We start from the raw sequence: 20,927 nt of genomic DNA on the forward strand, positions 1-20,927 counted from the left end.
CTTTACCGACGTCTTTTAGCAACCGGAGCAAGCAGAGCGTGTTTTTCCAAAGTAAATGGAGTTGTTGGGCAATACAAGTGTGTCGTTTATATTATTTGTTGCTGCGGTTTACTTTGACATTGACAACTGGACTTGCCAGACAATCATGCTAGAGCACTCGCAACTGTGACTTCTTGATTCTAGTCTATGGCAGATTAAACCTATTTTGGTTATAGATTCCTCATTTGAAAATTTTCTATCGATATTCAACGAATAACATGAACCATTGAGGCACTATGCTCCAGACAGAAAACCTATAATTTAACTATAGGGAGAATAGATTCCTTGTTACTTGATTAGTTTGTGCTCACAAATCTTAAGGTGTAAGTATTACCCAAAGTTCTGCTAAGGTTCAGTAGTGGATATCCGTACAAGGCAGAGTGTTACTCCTTCGGAGAAAATGCTTTTTTCGGAGAATAATTTTAAGGAGCACAAAATTTTCATATACGAAGAAATATTGACCACTTAGTGGCCTCAGTATTTACTTAGTAAAGTATTTATTTTCATTAGGACCCAAAACTTCTTAATATCTTAACCCTTATGTTAGTAACCGGGTACCCACGGCAGTGTATTTGTGTGAATAGCTTAAAAAAATTCAATATTCCATTTTAAGCTCTCAAATCAGTTCATTTTTTTATATTTTTTTATTCTACGTTGTTATTTGTTTCCTTTTTTTTTAATTGTCACTGACTATTAATATTTGAATATTTGATTTTTTCTAAAAATTTTTTTTTAATAAAAAAATCAAAATAATAATAATACTCAGATCGTGGTACCCCGGTAAACGGTTGCTAAAAGACGTCGGTAAATTTTGTTACTAACATAAGGGTATTATAGCTTCGGTGCAACTAGTTAATGGGAGGTTTTTTTTTTAAGTTTCGTTTCAAATTGACTTGCCCTGCTTTTACTGAGATTAGAATGATATGTGAAGTTTAAAATAATTATTTTTTTTTTAGCAGTTAGGTGCCAACAGCACAACAGAGCAGGCAGTTCTGCGATATACTTGTATAGCTAATGGCACCATGTGGACTCAATTACAAATTTTATTTTGCGTTTTAAATTCGCATTATGGCATCTTGTATGCTTACTTCATTTATCATATTAAACGTGTGACTTCGCAGACATAAATAAATATATTTAAGCATATGATCTGAATTTAAGTGTATGGTATAACGCTTTGGGGATCGCTTGAAATTTCATAACGAATAAACATCATGAGGAAATGGAAACTTGTGGGAGCGGTTTCAGATAACGACAACATTCTGACCTATTTCGCAATGTACTCGTTTTGTAGACCAACGAGGAGTTTCTATGCGAATAACAGAAACAAATCGAATAGAAGTGTCAAATTTTTCGATATTGATAAGGATGGAAATAAATATTTTCTAAGCAATCGATAATCGATTCCGATTTTTTTTCCAAAGTGAAGAATCGTTTAATTGAGCTCCATAATCGATCTTAAATTAAAAGAATAATCATTTTTATAATTAATAAATTAAGTCATTGCATCGCAATGCCTAAATTGATTGAATTAATAATTTAAATATATTAAATAAGGCACAAAAATAACTAAAATCATTCAATTTGTTTATTTAAATTAGAATTTAAACCCACGCCATTTTAATAAATATATTGGCAAGAAATAACAATTTTTTAAATAAATCCACACTATTAATAAATGTAAAACAATAAATTAATTTATATTTGTAAAACTTTTATCGCAAGGTTTGATGTGCTAGTTAAACAGCTGTTAACCGTAAAATCGAAAAGTGTGCAAAAGAACACTTCAGCGGTATATGCATTTACTTGCTCTCGTTAGCCCTTTATTGGTGTCTAACACCGTACTGAATAAATATGCTTCTCTTTTTCAAGGCGTTACAGGGATTTCCTTGAGCCAAAACGGCCTATTTTCAATAATTTTTTTGGTTCATATAAAAAGTTTAATATTCTATTCAAAGTTTTTATTATTTCAAAGATACATAATTTACAAAGTTTATGTGAAAAATAGGCCATTTTCGGTATTCCCTCGAAAATAGGTACCTCCGCGTTGCCAGTAGAACTTCTTACAAGATCATCAAATGTCTTAATTAAGACCATAAACTAGGTATTGGACGACGGAAAAACAAAAAAAGTTAAAATTGTATTTTTGGCAGACGTTTTTTCGAAAAAAGGAGCATTTTGGTGAACATTAATCGACGTTTTTTCCTTTTTAAAATGATTGCAATTGTACAAAAAAAGCCTTCGTTCAAGACCTTGTAAATTATTTTTCGAAAGCTTGTGTAAAATTTCATTAAGATCGGTTGAGTTGTTTGTGAGAAATCTTGACAACCTAAAAATACATTTTCGAAGAAAACGTGTTTAAAGTTTTAAGTGACTATATAGCTAACCTCGAGCGCGCAACTTTTCAAGGCTGTATCTTCAAAACTATAACTCGGATCAACTTGACAATTTTTTTTTTATTTTTTGAAGCCGTGAAACCCTGGCTTTACGGAATTGTTTCGAAGTTTTTTTTTTGGCGATTTTCAAAAGAATTAGATATACTAAAGCAAATCAAGAAGCAGAAGACAGAGGCAGTTAAGTATTGTATCGAACTTCTATAGAGGATACAAACTTATTCCGAATTTCGCACTTACTCATAAACCTGAATGAACTACAATAATAGAGGATAGGGTAAAATAGCGATGAAGTGAAGCGATTATTATTAATCGAGGTAGGCCGTGTCACCGCCCAGTACTTTTAGGGAAGTCAACAACAGGCAAGTGTGGAAATGAGGCATTTCCAGCAAACGCCTTTTCTCAAACTAAGTTTATATATCAATTATAAATTGTTTTTTAAAAAATTATTATACACTTAACCATTCTGCAAAAACCCAAGAAACAGTACAAAATACAGGTACAATACTGTACAGGTTGAATACGACGGGCTCGAAAATATCAAACCAAAAAATCAATAACAGTGAGGTTGTGAATTTCGCATAAACACAATTATCTGGAAATATAATGATTATTCGAACGTGAATAAAATAAAGAGGCGCGTAGGCAGCAGCGATGCAGCAACGCTGGGGGAGCAAATGAAACGTAACTGTTTCGCATAAATGCACACTTTCAATGCTGATGATCAGCAGAGTAAGGAATAAACAAAATAATTTAAGGCAATGCAGCAGATCGGAGCATCAAAGCAACAAATCAGCACCGGTTAATCGGCTACATGTGGTCAATATCACAGAAGCACATGGCAATAAGCCAAAATGTAATGAAAAGCCTAGAGTAGGGGAGCGCAGAGAAGAGTAAGCTTGACAACAAGTGGAATCGCTGATACATTGCATCATTGCTCGACTCGGTGTGGCGCGGCAAGTTGCCATTTTATAAGTGGAAATTTAGGTTGAAAATTCAGCCGGTGGACAAGGTAAATGAAAAGAACAACAAATAAAACAAAATTAATCTGCAATTGAGATAAGCAAAGTGAGCAGAAAGCGCACATGTGTTGACGCTGTGTAACATTTAAGCAAAAAATGGGAGTGGCGATAAATAAGCTACAAAAAGCAAATGTGAAATAATGATTAAAAAACCGGGTTCACATATTTGAACAAGTTGTTAGCGCAGTTCGGTGAGTACATAATAACTGAAGTAATATTGACAGCGAATTTCTCGTTGTTGCTTGTCTACTCATTTGGTAAGGCTGACGCATTCGAACAGAACTCGGATGACTTGTCGGACGCGCTTCTAGCAAAACGCTATAAATTACAACATTACATACCATATATGAGTATAAATAAAAAAAGATTTCATTATTAGAAATTATTTTGTGTTTGCAGTTGACGCGTTTGCACGATCAGTGATGATGCAATTTCTTTGATTGAGTCGTTGTCAGCGCGTTAAAACATCAAATTTTTTACTTAAGTAATAATTTCTAATTGAAACTCTACAGTAGGTGAATGCGCTGAAGGCACGGCAATTATTCGCAAAACCACATAAACAAATACTGGCATATGAGTACATAGAGACCCCTTAAGCGCGCCCCAAAGTTTATGGAATTGTTATGGAAATTGAGAATCAATAATGTGACAATTCAAGCGTTAAGGTGGAGGCGCAAAAATGCTTACACCTTTATTGTGCCCGCTGGATTTGCTTAAAAAATTAGCATTCACTCAAGGCCTATAAGGCCGAAGGCTCAAGGCCGAAAGCCTGTAAGTGTGCTTTTACATTGGGACTCTTTTGTAACCCAAACCGGTTTATTGTGGGCGAGGGGACGACGAGGAAAGACGAAGGGACCGTGCCACTCGTGTTCGGATCGCACGCTTTGTGTTCTTGTTCGTAACAGCTCACTGCTACCCTTTTCAGCATTCCTTTTCACTTTCAAATTCTTTGAACGGTTGCAAGAGCGCTGAGTTTCAAATGAATTCGTTCACAAATTTGAATTCTGTTATCTATTTTTTGTATGTTATATGCAAATATGTATGCATAGAATAATAGAAATATTTTGAAAAATTGTTAAGAAGGAGAAAATTAAGATATAGATTATGGAGTAAAGAAATTATGAATTTTTAATACTTAAAGATTAGGAAATTCCTGTTATAAATTTGGCCTTGAAAATATTAGTAGTTGAACCGCACAAATATTTACGAAAATTTTGTGAAAAGGAATGCAGAAAAACTAGACTCGAGTTGCTGGACTATTTTTGCCCGTGTGAGCGACACCAAAAGAGAATTTGAAAAAAATGAGGGTCAAAAGAGTCCCAATGTAAAAGCCGTCTAAGAAAACTACAAAAAAAAAAACGGGCAGTAAAGAAGCGAAAGCGAAAACCAAAACAAAAACAACAAGAAATAAACAAAGAAAAGCAAAATCGAATATATTTTTGTATGAACAAATAAGTCTGAATTTGTAAGTACATATGTATGTATATATGTATGTATGTTAGCACAAAAAATACCTGCACACATTCTCATTAGCATTAGCAAAGCAGTAAATACGCCGGCGCGCTTACTAAACACTTGACTAACTACAAATGGGCAATGGAATGCGAATGCTTTACTTACATATGAATGTATGTATGTATATATAATATTAACCCTTTCACTACCATGAGGTAATGCATTTCAGCAGAAATTTATAAACTCGACAAAAATTCAGTTTGCGCTCTATTTGAGTAGAAAAAGGTTAGTAGCTACAATAATCTTCTGTTTCTCGTCATTTTTTATAGCAATTAGTTGCCAGAAACATCTATTCATGAGCATGTGTTTTTATAAAGTTCGTGGTACGTGAGCAACCAAATGTTCCAAATACATATATGTTTTTTTTTCGAATCGAAATAATATATCTCAATTGTATGGTTTAAGTCATATTCATAATTCATATTATATTATGCCGCTGTTGTACAATAATCATATGAAAATAGTCAATCAGAATTCATGGGAAACAAGTTTATAAATAGTGCAATAGCACAAAATCGTTAACAAATTTAATGTCAAAACTTTATTTGAATTTTCCTGAGCAACCGCAACGGGCATCTAAGCTTTATTATATAGAGGAGGTTGTGAATTGTATCATAAATAAAATATAAAAAAAAACAGAGTTAAAGATAAAACATTTTTTTTTCTTATTTTAGAATAATTACTACTGATGGGATATTTAGTCCCATTTAGCACGATATAAATAACGCAATGGGACCTATTATCCCAGCACATATCTTCCATTTCAAGGACACTAAACAGATTATTTACAACAAGACATTATGTCTACACAAAAAAAATTTATTAATTTTTTTTAAACCCACTGCTTATATTACATTAGTGAAAGGGTTAAGCGAAGTGATATATTTATTTTTTTGTTATCGTTACACATAAGTACACATTTTAATGGTTTTTGCCAACTACTAATAATATCAATGCCATTTTTGTATTTGTTGTTGCTTTTTGTAGATACAATTTTCATATTTGGTTTATGGAATTTTTAGTTGGAGTTGTTGTTCCGCTCACGAAATGCTTTTCTCACTAATTCTATTATTCACACCTCAAATCAAAAACAAAATTGTGTATTAAAAATAAAGAGAAAATCGTTGAGAAAAAGAGTAGAACCCAAAATATTGTCAGTCCTCAAGGTAACTGCTGTTGCAAAACTTTGCATTGTAATCTAAGCATGCTCAATAAAATTCACATAATTATGAAAGGGTATGACTTAGAACTAAAAACAAAAAACTATTTTTAATTTAAAAAAAAATAATAGAAAACAACTAAGGAAGCTTAGCCCTCCCGGGATGTAACCGATCATTTTATACTCTCGCAAAGTCAAATGGTATACTCGTTCGAGATGTCTTTGTGGATTCACCGATATTTTCGGTAAAAAGTCTACTATAGGCACTGAGGTTCACATATTCAGTACCTAGGGGCTTGAACAGTTTTGGTTCAATTTGGATAATTTTTGGTCACAAGGTGGCATACTTTCAACGTATTATTCACGCAAAATTTTACGCCGATACAATCATTGTTGCTTTATTTACATAGTGGAAAGTGAAAAAATCAGATGGAATTCAAAATGGTGTTGTATGGGAATTAGGCGTGGTTGTAGTCCGATTTAGCCCATTTTCGCAATATAACATAGAAATATGAAAAGAACGTTATGTACCGAGTTTGGTTGAAATCAGCTAAGCAGATCCCAAGATATCGGTTTTCACCTTAAAGTGGGCGGTGCCACGCCCAATATCTAATTTTGAACGCGGTCCCTATAAAGTCATCTCATACCATCCCAGAGATAAAAATTAATGTTTCTGGCGTATTTAGTGCTTGGTTTATCGCGCTTTTAGTAGTTTTAACAGTACCGTTATATGGGGAGTTTGCGGGGTTGTCAAGCGATTTCAGCTCGATAGAGGTGCTAAAAACATTTGCTGGCAGTGAATTTTGTTATTGTAGCTTTTGGTGTTTAGGAGATATGCACATTAAATCTATTAGGGGGCGGGACCACGCCCACTTTCAAAAAACAATTTTAACTGCAGATGCCCCTCTTTAATGTGATCATGTGTACTAAATAACTGTCTTGTATCTTATTGTGGAGCTTAGTTATAGCAATTTATTTGATTTTGATTAATGGCGTTTTGTGGGCGTGTCAGTGGTCCGATTAGGCCTATCTGCAATACCAACCGTCTTACGGTACCAAGAAACAAGTGTACCAAATTTCATAAAGATATCTCAATTTCGCACAGACAGACAGACAGACGGACGGACAGACAGTCACCCGGATTTCAACTCGTCTCTTCATCCTGATCATTTATATATACATAACCCTATATCTAACTCGATTAGTTTTAGGTGATACAAACAACCGTTAGGTGAACAAAACTATTATACTCTGTAGCAACAGGTTGCGAGAGTATAAAAATTTTAACAACATATGATTCTATTAAAATGGTAAATAGTTAATTGATTAATATCATTATTTTATTTATTATAGTTATAAAAAATTTGACATATATACATAATGTGCTTTAAATAAATGAAGTTCTCCGTTAAATATTTTCGAATATATTGATATATATTTTAAAAATTTTATATATGCAACTATTAAATTTTGAAATTATTCACACAGGTCTTGAAATTTGTACTTGAAATATATGTTTCAATATTTTTTCAAACAATTTAACAAAGTATTGTAAGTTAGTTTGGCAACAAAGCTTTAGGTTAGTCATACCCCAAATACGCTCATACTTATACAATTCAGAAGGCAGCACGACTATGTGAAGTTGAAAAGATTTCGATAAAATTTTAACCGCAGTAATATTTGCTTGTGAAAAAAAACGTGGTTATTGTAGCTAATGTGCGAAACGTTGTTACTGTTGTTGCATTCTTTGGAATTGACAATAAAAATAATGCGAAGTAGAGCTGTAGAGTAGCAAGTGTTGCTCAAAATGATAAAGCTTATAAATATGATGATTCAGGGTATGCAAAATAAAATCTTTTATGTTAATGCCCCAAAGGAATGAAAAAAAAACATGTAAAATAAAAACTTTAAAATCAGCGTCAGTTCCTTGAAAATACTAATAAATTTTTTATCTAAGTACAGGGTGTTAGTGCAATAAACAATAAGGTTTTAACGAACTTTTCGCCAATATCTATGACTTGAAATTACTGAATAAATATTATATTAATTCACTTCCCTGTATTTGTTTCAATACCAAAACATGTTGCTAGGTTTAATTAAATAAATATAGTAATGCACTACTAACAATTATTGGGGAAATAGGTTGACTAAACCTACAAGCCTTTGTTACATTATTATCTATCATAGAGTAATTTGGGTCCCATATCACAATTGAAGATGAAAGTATTCTAGAAAATTTCGAATACATACCCCTTAATAACCCCATGTGAATTTGAAAAAATCGATTTATGTGTACCGAATGTACACATATATTTGAAAATATTCTCCGAAAATCTGAAGTTGATTTTCAAATATTGTAGTTTCAGAGATATCGGCGTATTGTGTAACTTAGTGTAATCATCTGACATAACTTTTAACGCTTTTTTCTCGAATCGTCTTTTCAGAGTCGGTGAGGAAAATTTCTTCGAAACTGTTGATATGTTATATTGTCGATTTTAAGAGCCACTCTAAAGCGTAAATATTATCACAAAAAAATTTTTGTGTTTTGGATTTGAAATCAGAAAAAGAAGATACGAGATCCAATCAAACATTTTTCAAAATATATCGCCAATTAGGAAAGTAAATTACATTCAATAAATGCACATTATTTATATTTATTTATTGAGTAAAATGCCTTAAAAAAAGATTATAATAAACGCATTTTTTCAGAAAATTTATACCAAAGAATGATGAATCAAAATGGAAGTATGTCCGGAATGTGTGATGTCCAAAAGAGCTGGCATACACTGATCAACCAGATATCCAGATTTGACTTTCTCTGGCATGTCTGTGTGAAGTTATTTGAACAGCAAAGCATATGTCAACAATCCTCGGACAACTGAGGAATGCGAAACAAACATTTGTAATACTATAGCCATACCACAAAAAGTACTGAACAAAGTTATGAAAAACGCAACGATTCAATACGATCAATGTTAGAATCTTACGATCCAAGTGATCAATAATAATGCAAGATTTGTTCGATAAAAACAACCTCTTTCTGCTGTAACTTTTCAATTTTTTATTTCAAAAGTTATAACCAAATATATCTTGTATAATAATGTCTAAAATTGTTTTAGAAGCAAATATATTCTACTATATATGAATAATTTTCCTTATTTTTCTCTGCGGTGCTGATCTCACTTTACATACAAAATTCAAAGACAATTCCAATACAAAAGCTATCCGATATATAAACAAAATCTTGAAGAGCACTTCAACTGAAAATTAGAAAAATAAATGATACTAAACAAATATGTATTTGCTAAAAATAAAGCACAGAGGCCAATAGCCCACACACAATGTAAACAAAATCTGGGCGGGCTAACAGAAAGGCAACAAATTTGCTTACAGAAATATTAACGAAAGCTAAACATATTTCAAGTTTTCTTTCTTCAGCCTTCTTTTCCTAAGTACTTGGGTATAATGTGAAACCATAGCGCGAGGGGCCATTAAGCAATTCAAATTTGTAGCAAATTTGTAGGATCTGAAAAAGCAGACAGCAGAAAAGCAAAAAACAAAAACACAAGCAAACATTACCAAGTGCTGGCAATGCGGAAATTTTACACTTACTGAAATGAGCACCGTAAACAGTAGCTGGTGGGCTGGTCAGCTAAGCGCTATCTAACAGTATGCGGTAATAGCATATGACTTTAGTCAAGCGCATCGTTTTCATATTGATGGACACTGAGGTGTTCGGTAAAGCCACTGGTTGTTTAAAGACAACTGTGCATCGATTGTTAATAAACACAAAAACGGTAAATGAAATGCGAACTGCTTGCATTTGAATCAATGTTTATTTGCACTTTGAGAAACAAGAAAAACTACTGTTTTTTGTATGGGGAACTTTCCGAAGAAATGAGGAAAGTAATCACGTCAATATCTACGTAGTCATTCAGTGCATGCCTCGGCAAATCGTGTTTAGTGATGATGGAATTTTTCTTATACTCTCATACATAAGTATTTCAAGCATCTAGAACTTGTCTAGAAAGAGTAGAATAAGAGAGTAATAGTGAATAAGCAAGCGACTACAAATTAACTTACAGTTACTTGACAGCTGTTTTATTGCTACTACGGAATTCTTGGTAGTCAAAACAAACTGAAGTCATTTTATCAGATAAAGGGCGGTCTTTTGGACAGAGTACAATAATTAGAACTTTAACTATTATTTTCTTCGAAACATCAATTTCCATTAGACACATAGCCGAGTATACATATCAATAAAAACAAAAACAACTGGATTGCCTTAAAATCTGCTGTCTATGGGTATAAATTGTTCTAGAGGATTTAATAGCTATATTAAGCAAGAAAATATTCCTTACAAAACCTGCTCTGATCACTATTGCCTTAGACAATAACCCATGCCGAATTTCGTGAAGATATCTTGTCAAATGAAAAAGGTTTCCATACAAGCATTTGATTCCGATCGGTCAGTTTGTTTGGCAGCTATATGTTATAGTGGTCTGATATCGGCGGTTCTGACAAATGAGCAGCTTCTCGGAGAGAAAAGAACGTGTGCAAACCTTCAGATCGATATTTGAAAATCTGAGAGACCAGTTCGCGTATACACAAACAGACGAACATGGCTAAATCTACTCAGCTCGTCATATTTTATAGGGTTTCCGAGGTTTCCTTCTAGGTGTTACAAACTTCGTGGCATACGCTGGTTGATCGTCCCAAACGTTGTATTGATAAATAATAACTTTCAAAGATAATATTATATAATATGTATTTTTTTCTATATCCAAAGGCTTCGGTTATTTTTATACCACACCTTGTATATGCTCAAAGTAAGAAGTTTAAAAAACCAATCGGAAAATTATGAAGAAATCCCTAATTGGACATAAACTACTTTGGCTTGAAATAAATGAAATAAAAGAAGCCTTAGTTGGCGAAATTATACACTGACCTATAACTTTAAACTTAGGACTTCGCATTAGTACTTAGCTGATTCTTGAGAATTGGATCGTTGATAAGAGATTTGTGAAGAATGGTGTGAATGAACTAATCTTAATACGTCAGGAAAAAAGTAAATGTAACACAAAATTCATAACACAGTGGAATAAATTTTCATGATACAAATTCTAAATTTATGCAATCTACAATACATCACCGTAATATATTCATTCTGCAACACAAAAAAACTGGCACTACAAATTGCCATTGCTAATGCAATATGCCAACTTATGACATCTGTCCAAAATACAAATGAACGAAGGCACGTTTTTGACATTTAAAAGTTCATTGACATCCAACCATTTACGCCATCTCCATTCTTTTCAAGCATTAAAACTATTTATTGAGAAAAACAACATGCAACAAAAAAGCGCCATACTTAAAAACTTTCAAAAAGAACATACACTTTCTTCGTTTTCAAGCGAATAGCGACCAAAGAAGCCGTTGAAACGCACATGATGTAAAAAGTTAGTTTTTTTTACAGAAATAGGTCAACAGAATAAATCAGTTACCAATAGCGGCGCGCACGAACTAAAATAAATTAAAGAAATGTGTGAAATGCAAAGAGCAGCAACAACAAGAAGCTATGAGATGCAGTAGCAAACATTGAAACGAGAACGCGTGCGCACAGGTCAATGGTGAACGTGTAAAGCTGATGTTATTATACAAGATGGCCGTATGTATGCATGTATGTATGTGTACATGAATAAGTATGGCTATTATTTTACGAGCAAACATTTTTCGAAGCTTAATTTTACAGTTATTTTTTTTCTGCTTAATTGGCGAAGATTGGGTATTTAAAGCGCCATTACAATAGTCGTTTACTGTCTAGAGTGATTGTAATGGCATCAGGCTATCATTTACAGTTTCTAGATCTGCAATTTTGAACACGTCTTTTTCTTACCAAGAAGCTGCTCATTTGTCGGAACCGCCAATATTGGACCATTATAGCATATAGCTGCCATACAAACTGCACGATCAAAATCCAGATAAAGATCATTTTATAAAATTTGATGCTATAAGAAATCTAAGAAGGGTATTATATCATCGGTGCAGCCGAAGTTAATGTTTTTCTTTGATTTAAAACAATTTTTCAACCAGAAATCAAGTCTTCTATATATTCGTTTAATAACTGTTACGTAAACACATTCTGTGGTAATAAAGTTCAAATAAAATATATGGTTTAATGGTATGTTTGAGATGAGATCATTATCATAAAATTTGTGATTTAAAAAAATGCAAATACTTTTCATATACTTAATCAGCATTCAAATACAATATAAGCAATGAAATTAAATTTTCAAAGTAAAAACGTTCCTCAATACAATTAACTTTCTTATTAAATGAAACAGCAATGCATAACATATGACAATCAGTGTAAACAATATAACAAAAGTACTGATTCATCAAGTTCATCGCCATAGTTTCAACAAAGAGTTGATTACACTACTATTTTAATACAACTGTTCTTGCGTTATTTGCAAAACAAAAAAATAAAATTAAGTAGTAATTAACAAAGGGCCGTATCACTGTAAGTAATAAATAGCGAATACAAATGAATAATAATGAACTTGAATTACTTCGGTTAAGCTTATTACCGGGGCTTGAGTTGAGCTCAAAATAATTGTTGATAAAAACGGCATTGTTTTATTAAAATATGTACATATATCATACAGCTTCGCTTCATTATACCCCGAACAGGGTATATTAAGTTTGCCACGGAATTTGTAACACCCAGAAGGAAACGTCGGAGACCCTACAAGTATAAAATATAAATACAGACATATATGTATGTAAATAATCAGCGTGACAAGCTAAGTCGATTTAGCCATGCCGCCTGTCTGTTTGGCTGTGTGCATATACTACTATGTATTAGTTCCTCAGTTTTTGAGGATCGAACTGAAATTTTGCACATATCCTTTTTTCCCCAAGAAGTTGTTCATTTGACAGAACTGCCGCTATTGGACAACTATAGCATATATGTAGCTCCCATACAAACTGATCTATTCGAATCAAGTTCTTGCATTGAAAGCTTTTTTTTTATTGGACAAGATATCTTCACAAATTAAGGGCGAATGATTGTTGAAGACAATGATGCAATCTCCGCACAAATTGCTTAGATCGAATTACTATAGCATATGGATAGCTGGCATGCAAACAGGCCGACCAAAATCAAGATAAGGATTTTTTTACACCCTTTTATGCTATAAGGAATGCACCTGTGAAGTGTATTATAGCTTCTGGCAACCGAAGTAACGATTTCTTGTTTTATACACATTTCAAGCGGAAAATAAACAGCATACAACAAATCGTGAACAATGAACAGCTTCTTGCAGTCAAATTTGTTTGATTTTCACATGAAAATAAATCACTTGTTTAAATATTGACAACAACTACACTGACCAATTTAACAATACTTGAAGACAAAGGCAATTCTTGATTTATAAACTGGCATATTTACTTATGTACTTGTATATACAACACAGATATGAATGTATACTTAAGCAATATGTGGGTACAATTTTTAAAAGAAAAAATCACAATTCTTATATATACCAATTTGTTTCCAAGATTGGTACAACCACTTTTTTATTTTCCTGTGAAGTTTGATATCCACATGTCAATTAGTGTTTGTTTGGCAGCTTTTTATTTCATGACGCGAAAGCATTGTCTGACAATTTTTACCATAGAAAAAAAATTGAACAATGAGCTTGCCTGAAGTTTGGTGTTTCCAATGGATGTACGGCTACGGGATCGTTGAAAATGTTGCAAAACGGTTTTGGGAGTCTACGTTATCACGAATGCAAGTATTCAGTGAAGATCGGGAAGTCATCGAAAACTTGGCTAATGCGAGTCATCGAAAACCTGGCTCTGATAATGACGATAACATCGAAAAAGTTAAAGAAACAGAGCGTGAAACTTGTCCGGTTGGCATCAGAGAGCTAGCTGAGGATATGGTTAATGTTTTTGGTAAGAAGCGTGTCAATGCTAGACTCGTACCAAAACACCTAAATCCTGAATCCATTACTAGTAGCGAAACGTGGGTTTTATGAATACGACGTCGAAACTGTTCAATAATCTACCGAATGGCACTGCAAAAATGAGCCGAAACCGAACAAACCAAAATTCGCTGAAGGAATGTATGTGTATGTAAAATTGGATTAAACATTGGTATGCTTGTAGTGATTCAGGAGCATATTTTGACTTTGATACTTCTTTGTAAATCCGGGTAAAATTTGATCAGATGATATGTATATTACATTTACAAGCACACTAATCCACTCTTGCATTTGAACAATTTCTACTCCCTTTCGAAGTGTTCATTACTCATGCAACAGGCAATGTGGTTGAATTTTTTAACCGAGTTGGAATCTTATCAGCAGTGAAAATGACTAATACTTTATGACATCTTAATTTCTAAACTAAAACAGTTACGTTTCTCCAACAATTCAAAAAAATCTCCTCACAATACATACATATGTACATGATTAAGCATTTTTTTTTTCTGCCACAACAATTTGTTTTAAGGCTGGAATTCATATCTTATCTCTTGAGAATTTTTTAATTTTACTGGGTTTTTATTTTACATTTGTGAAAAGCCTAAGTAAACAAAGTGTATTATAAAGTATAAGACAATAGCAGCTTTGGCAGAGATTAGTTGTCCATAGGCAATTTGCACTGAATTTCTTCTGAATGAATAATTGTAGAGGAATGTCATTCGATTAACTTATTAAATCCTTTTCTGGATGTGGGAACTTATATCAAACTTATTTTTAAGTTCATTGCTGGATAGTCCAAATATATCCTTTAGAAAGTATCAAAATATTAACTTCCCAGGCGAAACAAATTCAGATCTCACTACGTCTAGGATTCACCAAATTTACAGGTAGAGTATACCTGGCGATTTTGAAGTGTCATCGGCATATTTTTTTCATGGTTATGGATATAAAAAAAAGAAAAAAGTTTCCTTTTTTAAAAGCGCTGCTATTTGTAAAGTTATACATTTATATTGTTCGGTGCAAGTTGCGTTCAATGCCAGCAATGTGCTGTCGCACTTTCACATTTTGATGATAACGATAAAAGTAAAAAAGCATATGACAGATTGTGGTTTCCAGCAAAACATTTGAAGTTTCTTATCAATGTTTTATAATTTTCCTAAGATTAGAATCGTTGAATGTAAAAAGATATTACCTCTCAAAAACCAATTTCCGCCCACAACTTTGTACACGTGGTTAAAACTAAAGTTCCAATACGATTTTGTTAAACAAGTGAACTGTTTTTAAATAAATAAATCTCTGTTTTTCTTTCCGTCATATTTAATTTTATGTTCAGTGGAATTTTGCACGTAAATAAATCTATATATACAAATTCAGACAAAGTCAGCACTTGCATGCCAAATTAAGTGAAATCTGCAATAAGCAGCAGAGAACACAAATAACAGTCATCATCACGTGACATCACAAGTATTGTTGGTACAACTAAACAGCACATAGCTATACATTTGTATGCATAGAGGAAAGCAGGTGGTGAATGAGGAGCACTTTGGCAAATAATGATGTTTTTATGGCGTTGGAGGAGGCAATTACACTCCGAGCACTATAGCGTGGTGATGTGAGGTGTAGCGGGGTAAATCAAAGCAATTTAAATTGTAAATATGTACATATGTATGCACAACTGCTACCACAAATTAATTTTTCGAGAACAATGGCACAATGTAGAAAGTGACACATAAAAGCCAAACAATCTGATGACTACAAACATTTGTTTACATGTTACAAGAGTTCAATTTACGAGTCCTCAATCTTAACAGAAACGCGCCTGTTTAATCCATACACTAGTTGAGAAAAAACAAAACGAAAAATATTTAAGCTCGCACTCATTTTGCGATGGCTCATTGTAAAAAGCATTATCATGGAGAGCATTAATAAAGTATGAAATTTAAGATGAAATTGACCGGGCGTACTAAGTTGAATATTAACCGCACCGGTCACTGCCATTCAAAGGCTTTTGAACCAAGTTGCAGTTTGTATGGCGTAGTCGCTCTACCATTAACTATTTAAATATTTGCACGGTGTTGTAGCAAAAACAATGTCGCTATCATTCTTCAAAAAATAAAAATTACACTCCATTTTTAATATGATTTTGCCTTGTACTGTGAGCTTTGTCTTTATGAAACTTTGAAACTCAATAACTGCACAGCTATGGTTTTCTGAAAACCAGTTCCCTGCTAATCAAACCACATATTAGAGAAGTGCTGTTGTAGCAGCTTTTGCTTCCAGTGCATGTCTGTATATATGTGTGTATAAATATATGGTATACAAAGAAAGTGGCTGCTCACAATTCCGTCAGCAAGTGGCATTGCTGTAAACAATGAATGGGAGTCGGCCACTGACGCAGTTAGCTATGCCAATAATGCGCTGAAGCAAAATCACGAATTATGCCTAACACAATAAATGGGTGCAGTTGATGCTTCAAAAAGCCTACAATTTCTTTTTCTTGTTCACACATTATATTAACATAAGTATATGTTTTTCTCCAATCACTTTTTACATTAAATTGTATATAGTGCGATATAGCTATATTATTTTAAGTTAGTAAGTATAAATTGTACACCGAAATAGATTCTTAAGTAATGAAACAATTTATTATTAAGGTGCATATTGACTTACCAGTAACTTGTATGTGCGTTGGGCTCCACATTTTAAATTTCCAATTACGGCGTCACTCCAATCTGAAAATTAACCTTTTTCCCAATTTTCACCTTTTTATTTCCAATAAGAATAATCTATTTTAATTAGCCAGTTAGATGATATTGCGTTTTTGCACAATTCTTCTTTTTTGTTGGATTTTACCCTTTGCCTTAAAATCTTTTTGTTAGCTTCACCACCAACATCACAACAACACTTCACTGCACTCGCGTTTTACAATCACCTTAACACTGCGGAGGATATTGATATTTTTTTGGTTATTTTATACCTACGACACATTAAAAATATATTAAATTACTGAACAAATAAAAACAATCACTTAACCCGATTATTTTCTAAAAACACAATACCAATATTACCTGTATTTTAAGAGCTAAGTAAAATAACTGGAAATAACAACCGTACGGGCCAAATCGCAAAAAACGAGTGACAGCTGTTCACCAAAGAGTTTCTAACGAATAAAAGTAACGAGTACAATCCCGCAGTGATGCATTTAAACTTATCTTTGAAACCATATAAAATAAATAATTCTCATGGGTGAAGTTGGTAAAGTTCAACGGTTTAAAAAAAATAAAAATTCACAATATATATATATATATATATATATGTCAGAGATTATAAAATCTACATTCTCTGTATATATTATCAATGATATTATTGTGGTTGAATTAAACTACAACACAGAGTGTATTGCGACGTCTGCCGGGAAAGTGCGACTTCAAAAAAAGTTATTGAGCTAAATGTCATCTCTTTATTTGTTTTGATTATCTGAATTAAAATTTACGACTTTTGTTATTCTGACTAAGAAAATTCTAAAAATTTTGTATTGCAAGTATTGTTTTTTCATTTGAGTAAAGAAAAATTTGTACAAATTTTATCCGTTATAAATACAAATCACGGAAATGGTCTGCGTACCGTGCTTCATCATTCCTGTGCTGCTGTACATCTGGCACAAATTTATTCAACCAATTGTACTACCAATTATACAGCGTTATTGGAATCCTTGGGAGAAAAAGGATGCCCAGGGCAATGTAATCAAAAATACACCTGAATTTCCATTCGAATGCAAAGGCGGCGCCTGTCCACTCACTGGGTCTAAAAACAAAACTTTAGCTAATGACGGAAGTGAAAAGTCAGCTGTTGTGAAGGACGCTGTGGACTTCAGCTCCAGTGGGCCAGATGTAAAGAAAGAAAACTGAAATACTAGTGCAATTAGCATACATGAATATCTGTATGTAACACATATTTTAAAACATAATGACTAATAAAAGATGCATAGACTTAGGGCTGGTCACAATGAAGGCAATTTATGATTACTAAATAATCAAAGGCACACTGGGATTGGTAAATTTTTTGCACAGCTGCGTGCCAAGTGAATTTTTTTGTTTTGCATTTTAAATAACTGTATTACTATAGCTTAAAAAATTTATTGTAAATAAAGCTGATATTTAAATTTAATTTAAAATACTGTGCTTTTGTTTAGTTGCGATAACAAAAATTGGGGGAATTGGTGCTTAAACACGTTTTAATGCGTATCATTCTACTACGAACGGCTAAAGGTCGCGCAAGCGAAGGTTAATCACCTTACCCAAAATTGGTTCATTATTACACAGCGCCTATTTGTATGCAAAAATTATTCCAATTTTATAAGAAAATATATTTTTCTTGGATAAAATGAAGAAAAAACGTTAACGTTCAGTCAGTCAGTTTGAATGGCGGCCATATGCTATAATGGTCCGATCGAAACAAAATATTCGGAAATTATAGTGATGCTTTGGATAATAGTCTACGAAATTTCGTGTAGATATCTCGTTATAGAAAATTGTTTTCCATACAAGATCTTGAGTTTGGTCGTTCAGTTTGTATTGCAACTTTTTGCTATAATGATCTGATATCGGTAGTTCCGACACATGCAGTTAATGCAGAACAGGGTATCAGGGTATAATAAAAGGCTATAACATATCGGGTTTTCCAATAGGGATGATATGATTTCTAAGTGTCGTTTTGGCCATTTTTAAGATGTCGTGATCGATAATTTTTTTTCATTGTATTCAGTAACGTTTACAATTTATTATCCCCAATTGGAGGAAGTTGATCTTGACAACATCTGGTTCCAACAAGACGGGGCTAGGTGCCCAACAGCACGTGCAACAACCGAATTATTGCGAGAAAAGTTTGGAGATTTAATAATTTCAAGAAGTGTCACCTTGAATGACCTCCAAGAAGATGTGATTTAACACCATTGGATTACTTTTTGCGTGGTTACTTGAAGTCATTGGTAGACTTTCTGCATGCTTTAGAAGTCAATATTGAACGTGCTATTCCTGACATACGACTTGATTTAGTGGAAAAAGTACTCGAAAATTGGGTTCATCGAATTCGTCCCTACAAAAGAAGTTATGGAGGCAATTGCAATGATGTTATATTCAAAATTTAGTTGTATCGATTGTTCTTCAAATTAAATAAAAAACATTTGCATTTCCTTTACAATGAGTGTGTGTTTTTTTTATTTTTAATCATATCACTCATATTGGGAACCCTTTATATCCAAGTCAAAAGAATAAAATAAAAAATGCGTTAGCCTTGCCACCACGGACGCGAAGAAGTGCGGGAGCTATTTTAGCCGGCAGTTCACATTGCATCCTTCGACAAACAAGGCCAAACGATGTGTTACCCGAGGGTTGCGCAAAATGCCAAGAGATTGTGCGCCACTTACTTTCTTCGGTTCGAAGGTTCGAAGTGTCATCAAGATGGCAAAATCATCAAAGACCATTGTGCCAGATGGAATAAACAAGTTGATACTGAAGCACCTAGGCTCGAAGGGATGGAGTATGAACTACTTGAGCGGTCGGCAATCATCGGTACTGTTTCGAGGTTAAAACTCTAAACTAAGAAGAATTAAACAGGGGGTCCTACAGGGTGGTGCATTTAGCTTAACACTCTTCCCCATTAAATTCACATCGATCATATACACGAACTGGACGAAGGAGTACACACTGGATCTCAACATTACAGTCGATGGCATTAAAAATCCGACTGTCATTAATCCTAAGATTTTAGGCGTCACATTTGACAGCCTGCCAAAATTCTCACGTCGCTAGCCGGTAGCTCATGGGAAAAAGACAAAGAAGCGTTGTTGGCAACAAACAAGGCCACTCCAGACTATCACGGAATGCTTCTTGATGCCTCCGGTCGAACACTTACACAGCGAGGCCATTATGCTTCCGGTTAAGGAACACAACGAGCTTCTCTTTAAGCAGTTTCTGCTGAGTCGACAGACTTCGGAGGAAACTAACTTCAGACACGCACTGACCGCCATTCACATTGGAGCCATTAAATCCTTCAGTAAACGGGGTACTTGGAGTCAATTCACCACCCATTGCAGACGAAGAGCTCGAGCTGCCACGGGAATCTAGAGTGACCCTTGCGTAACTTCGTTCTGGATACTGTAGCAGGTTAAACTCCTAATTATCCAGCATGCAAAGAGTCTTCACATGACAATAACCACCTCTTTGCATGCCCATCGAATCCCGCTCATTTAACACTCTTCTCACTATGGTCCAACAGCAACCGTTAGATGACTTCGATGACAACCAACCTGAACCTCACCACCCAAACGGTGATTAGATAACCGCTACAACAAACAACAACGAAAACAAATGAGCAGAAATTTGGGGAGAAAAGAACGTGTTCAAAACTTCAGATCGATATTTTAAAAACTGAGGAACAAGTTCGGACAAACGTACGTGGCTAAATCGACTCAGCTATTCATATATGTATATATATTTTTTATATGGTCTCCAATGTTTACTTATGGATGTTTGTATACTCTGTTCAGGGTATACCATAATAAAGAGCTACATATATAACCAAATCAAAAAAATTAAAATTTTTTATTTTATAAAAATATGTAATGTTTTATTAATGTCTTTTTAAAGATTTTCGCTTAATTACTTAATTCGTTATAACTACTGCTACAGAAAACTTAAATTATACTTTGCAAAGCACTATTTTACATGATCTATATTAAATGCATACGCATTATAAAACATGACGAAATAAAACTGGATACCACGATATTTTTTTTATAAAATCA

The 20,927-nt window shown here is 33.6% G+C and overlaps 2 protein-coding genes across 5 annotated transcripts in view; one reads left to right on the forward strand and one right to left on the reverse strand.

Annotated features, from left to right (window-relative positions):
• Window positions 1-17,291, reverse strand: part of Rip11 (Rab11 interacting protein) — a 42,742-nt gene extending 25,451 nt beyond the window's left edge. Inside the window, exons 1-2 of one of the 4 annotated variants that reach the window (XR_001330651.3) lie at window positions 17,191-17,290; window positions 16,793-17,099 (exon numbers count right to left, since the gene is read on the reverse strand). Coding sequence is in view for 1 of the 4 variants with exons in the window: in XM_014232085.3 (XP_014087560.2) it covers window positions 16,793-16,823 (31 nt within the window). In the remaining 3 variants the exon portion in view is untranslated. Of the gene's footprint in view, window positions 1-16,792; window positions 17,100-17,190 lie in introns of all 4 variants that reach the window. The other 3 variants (XR_001330654.3, XR_001330653.3, XM_014232085.3) reach the window with 3 other exon arrangements.
• Window positions 17,292-17,575: 284 nt separating this feature from the next.
• LOC106615748 (UPF0729 protein GD16342) lies at window positions 17,576-18,296 on the forward strand. Its single transcript, XM_014232079.3, has one exon. The coding sequence runs from the start codon at window positions 17,734-17,736 to the stop codon at window positions 18,028-18,030; it is 297 nt and encodes a 98-aa protein (XP_014087554.2). The 5' UTR covers window positions 17,576-17,733; the 3' UTR covers window positions 18,031-18,296.
• Window positions 18,297-20,927: the final 2,631 nt, after the last annotated feature.

Source organism: Bactrocera oleae, chromosome 5 (assembly GCF_042242935.1).
Source record: "Bactrocera oleae isolate idBacOlea1 chromosome 5, idBacOlea1, whole genome shotgun sequence".
NCBI lineage: Eukaryota > Metazoa > Arthropoda > Insecta > Diptera > Tephritidae > Bactrocera > Bactrocera oleae.

Excerpts from the sequence above, each read along its gene's own strand:
- LOC106615748 (XM_014232079.3), top strand. The coding sequence starts at position 17,734 with ATGGTCTGCGTACCGTGCTTCATCATTCCTGTGCTGCTGTACATCTGG.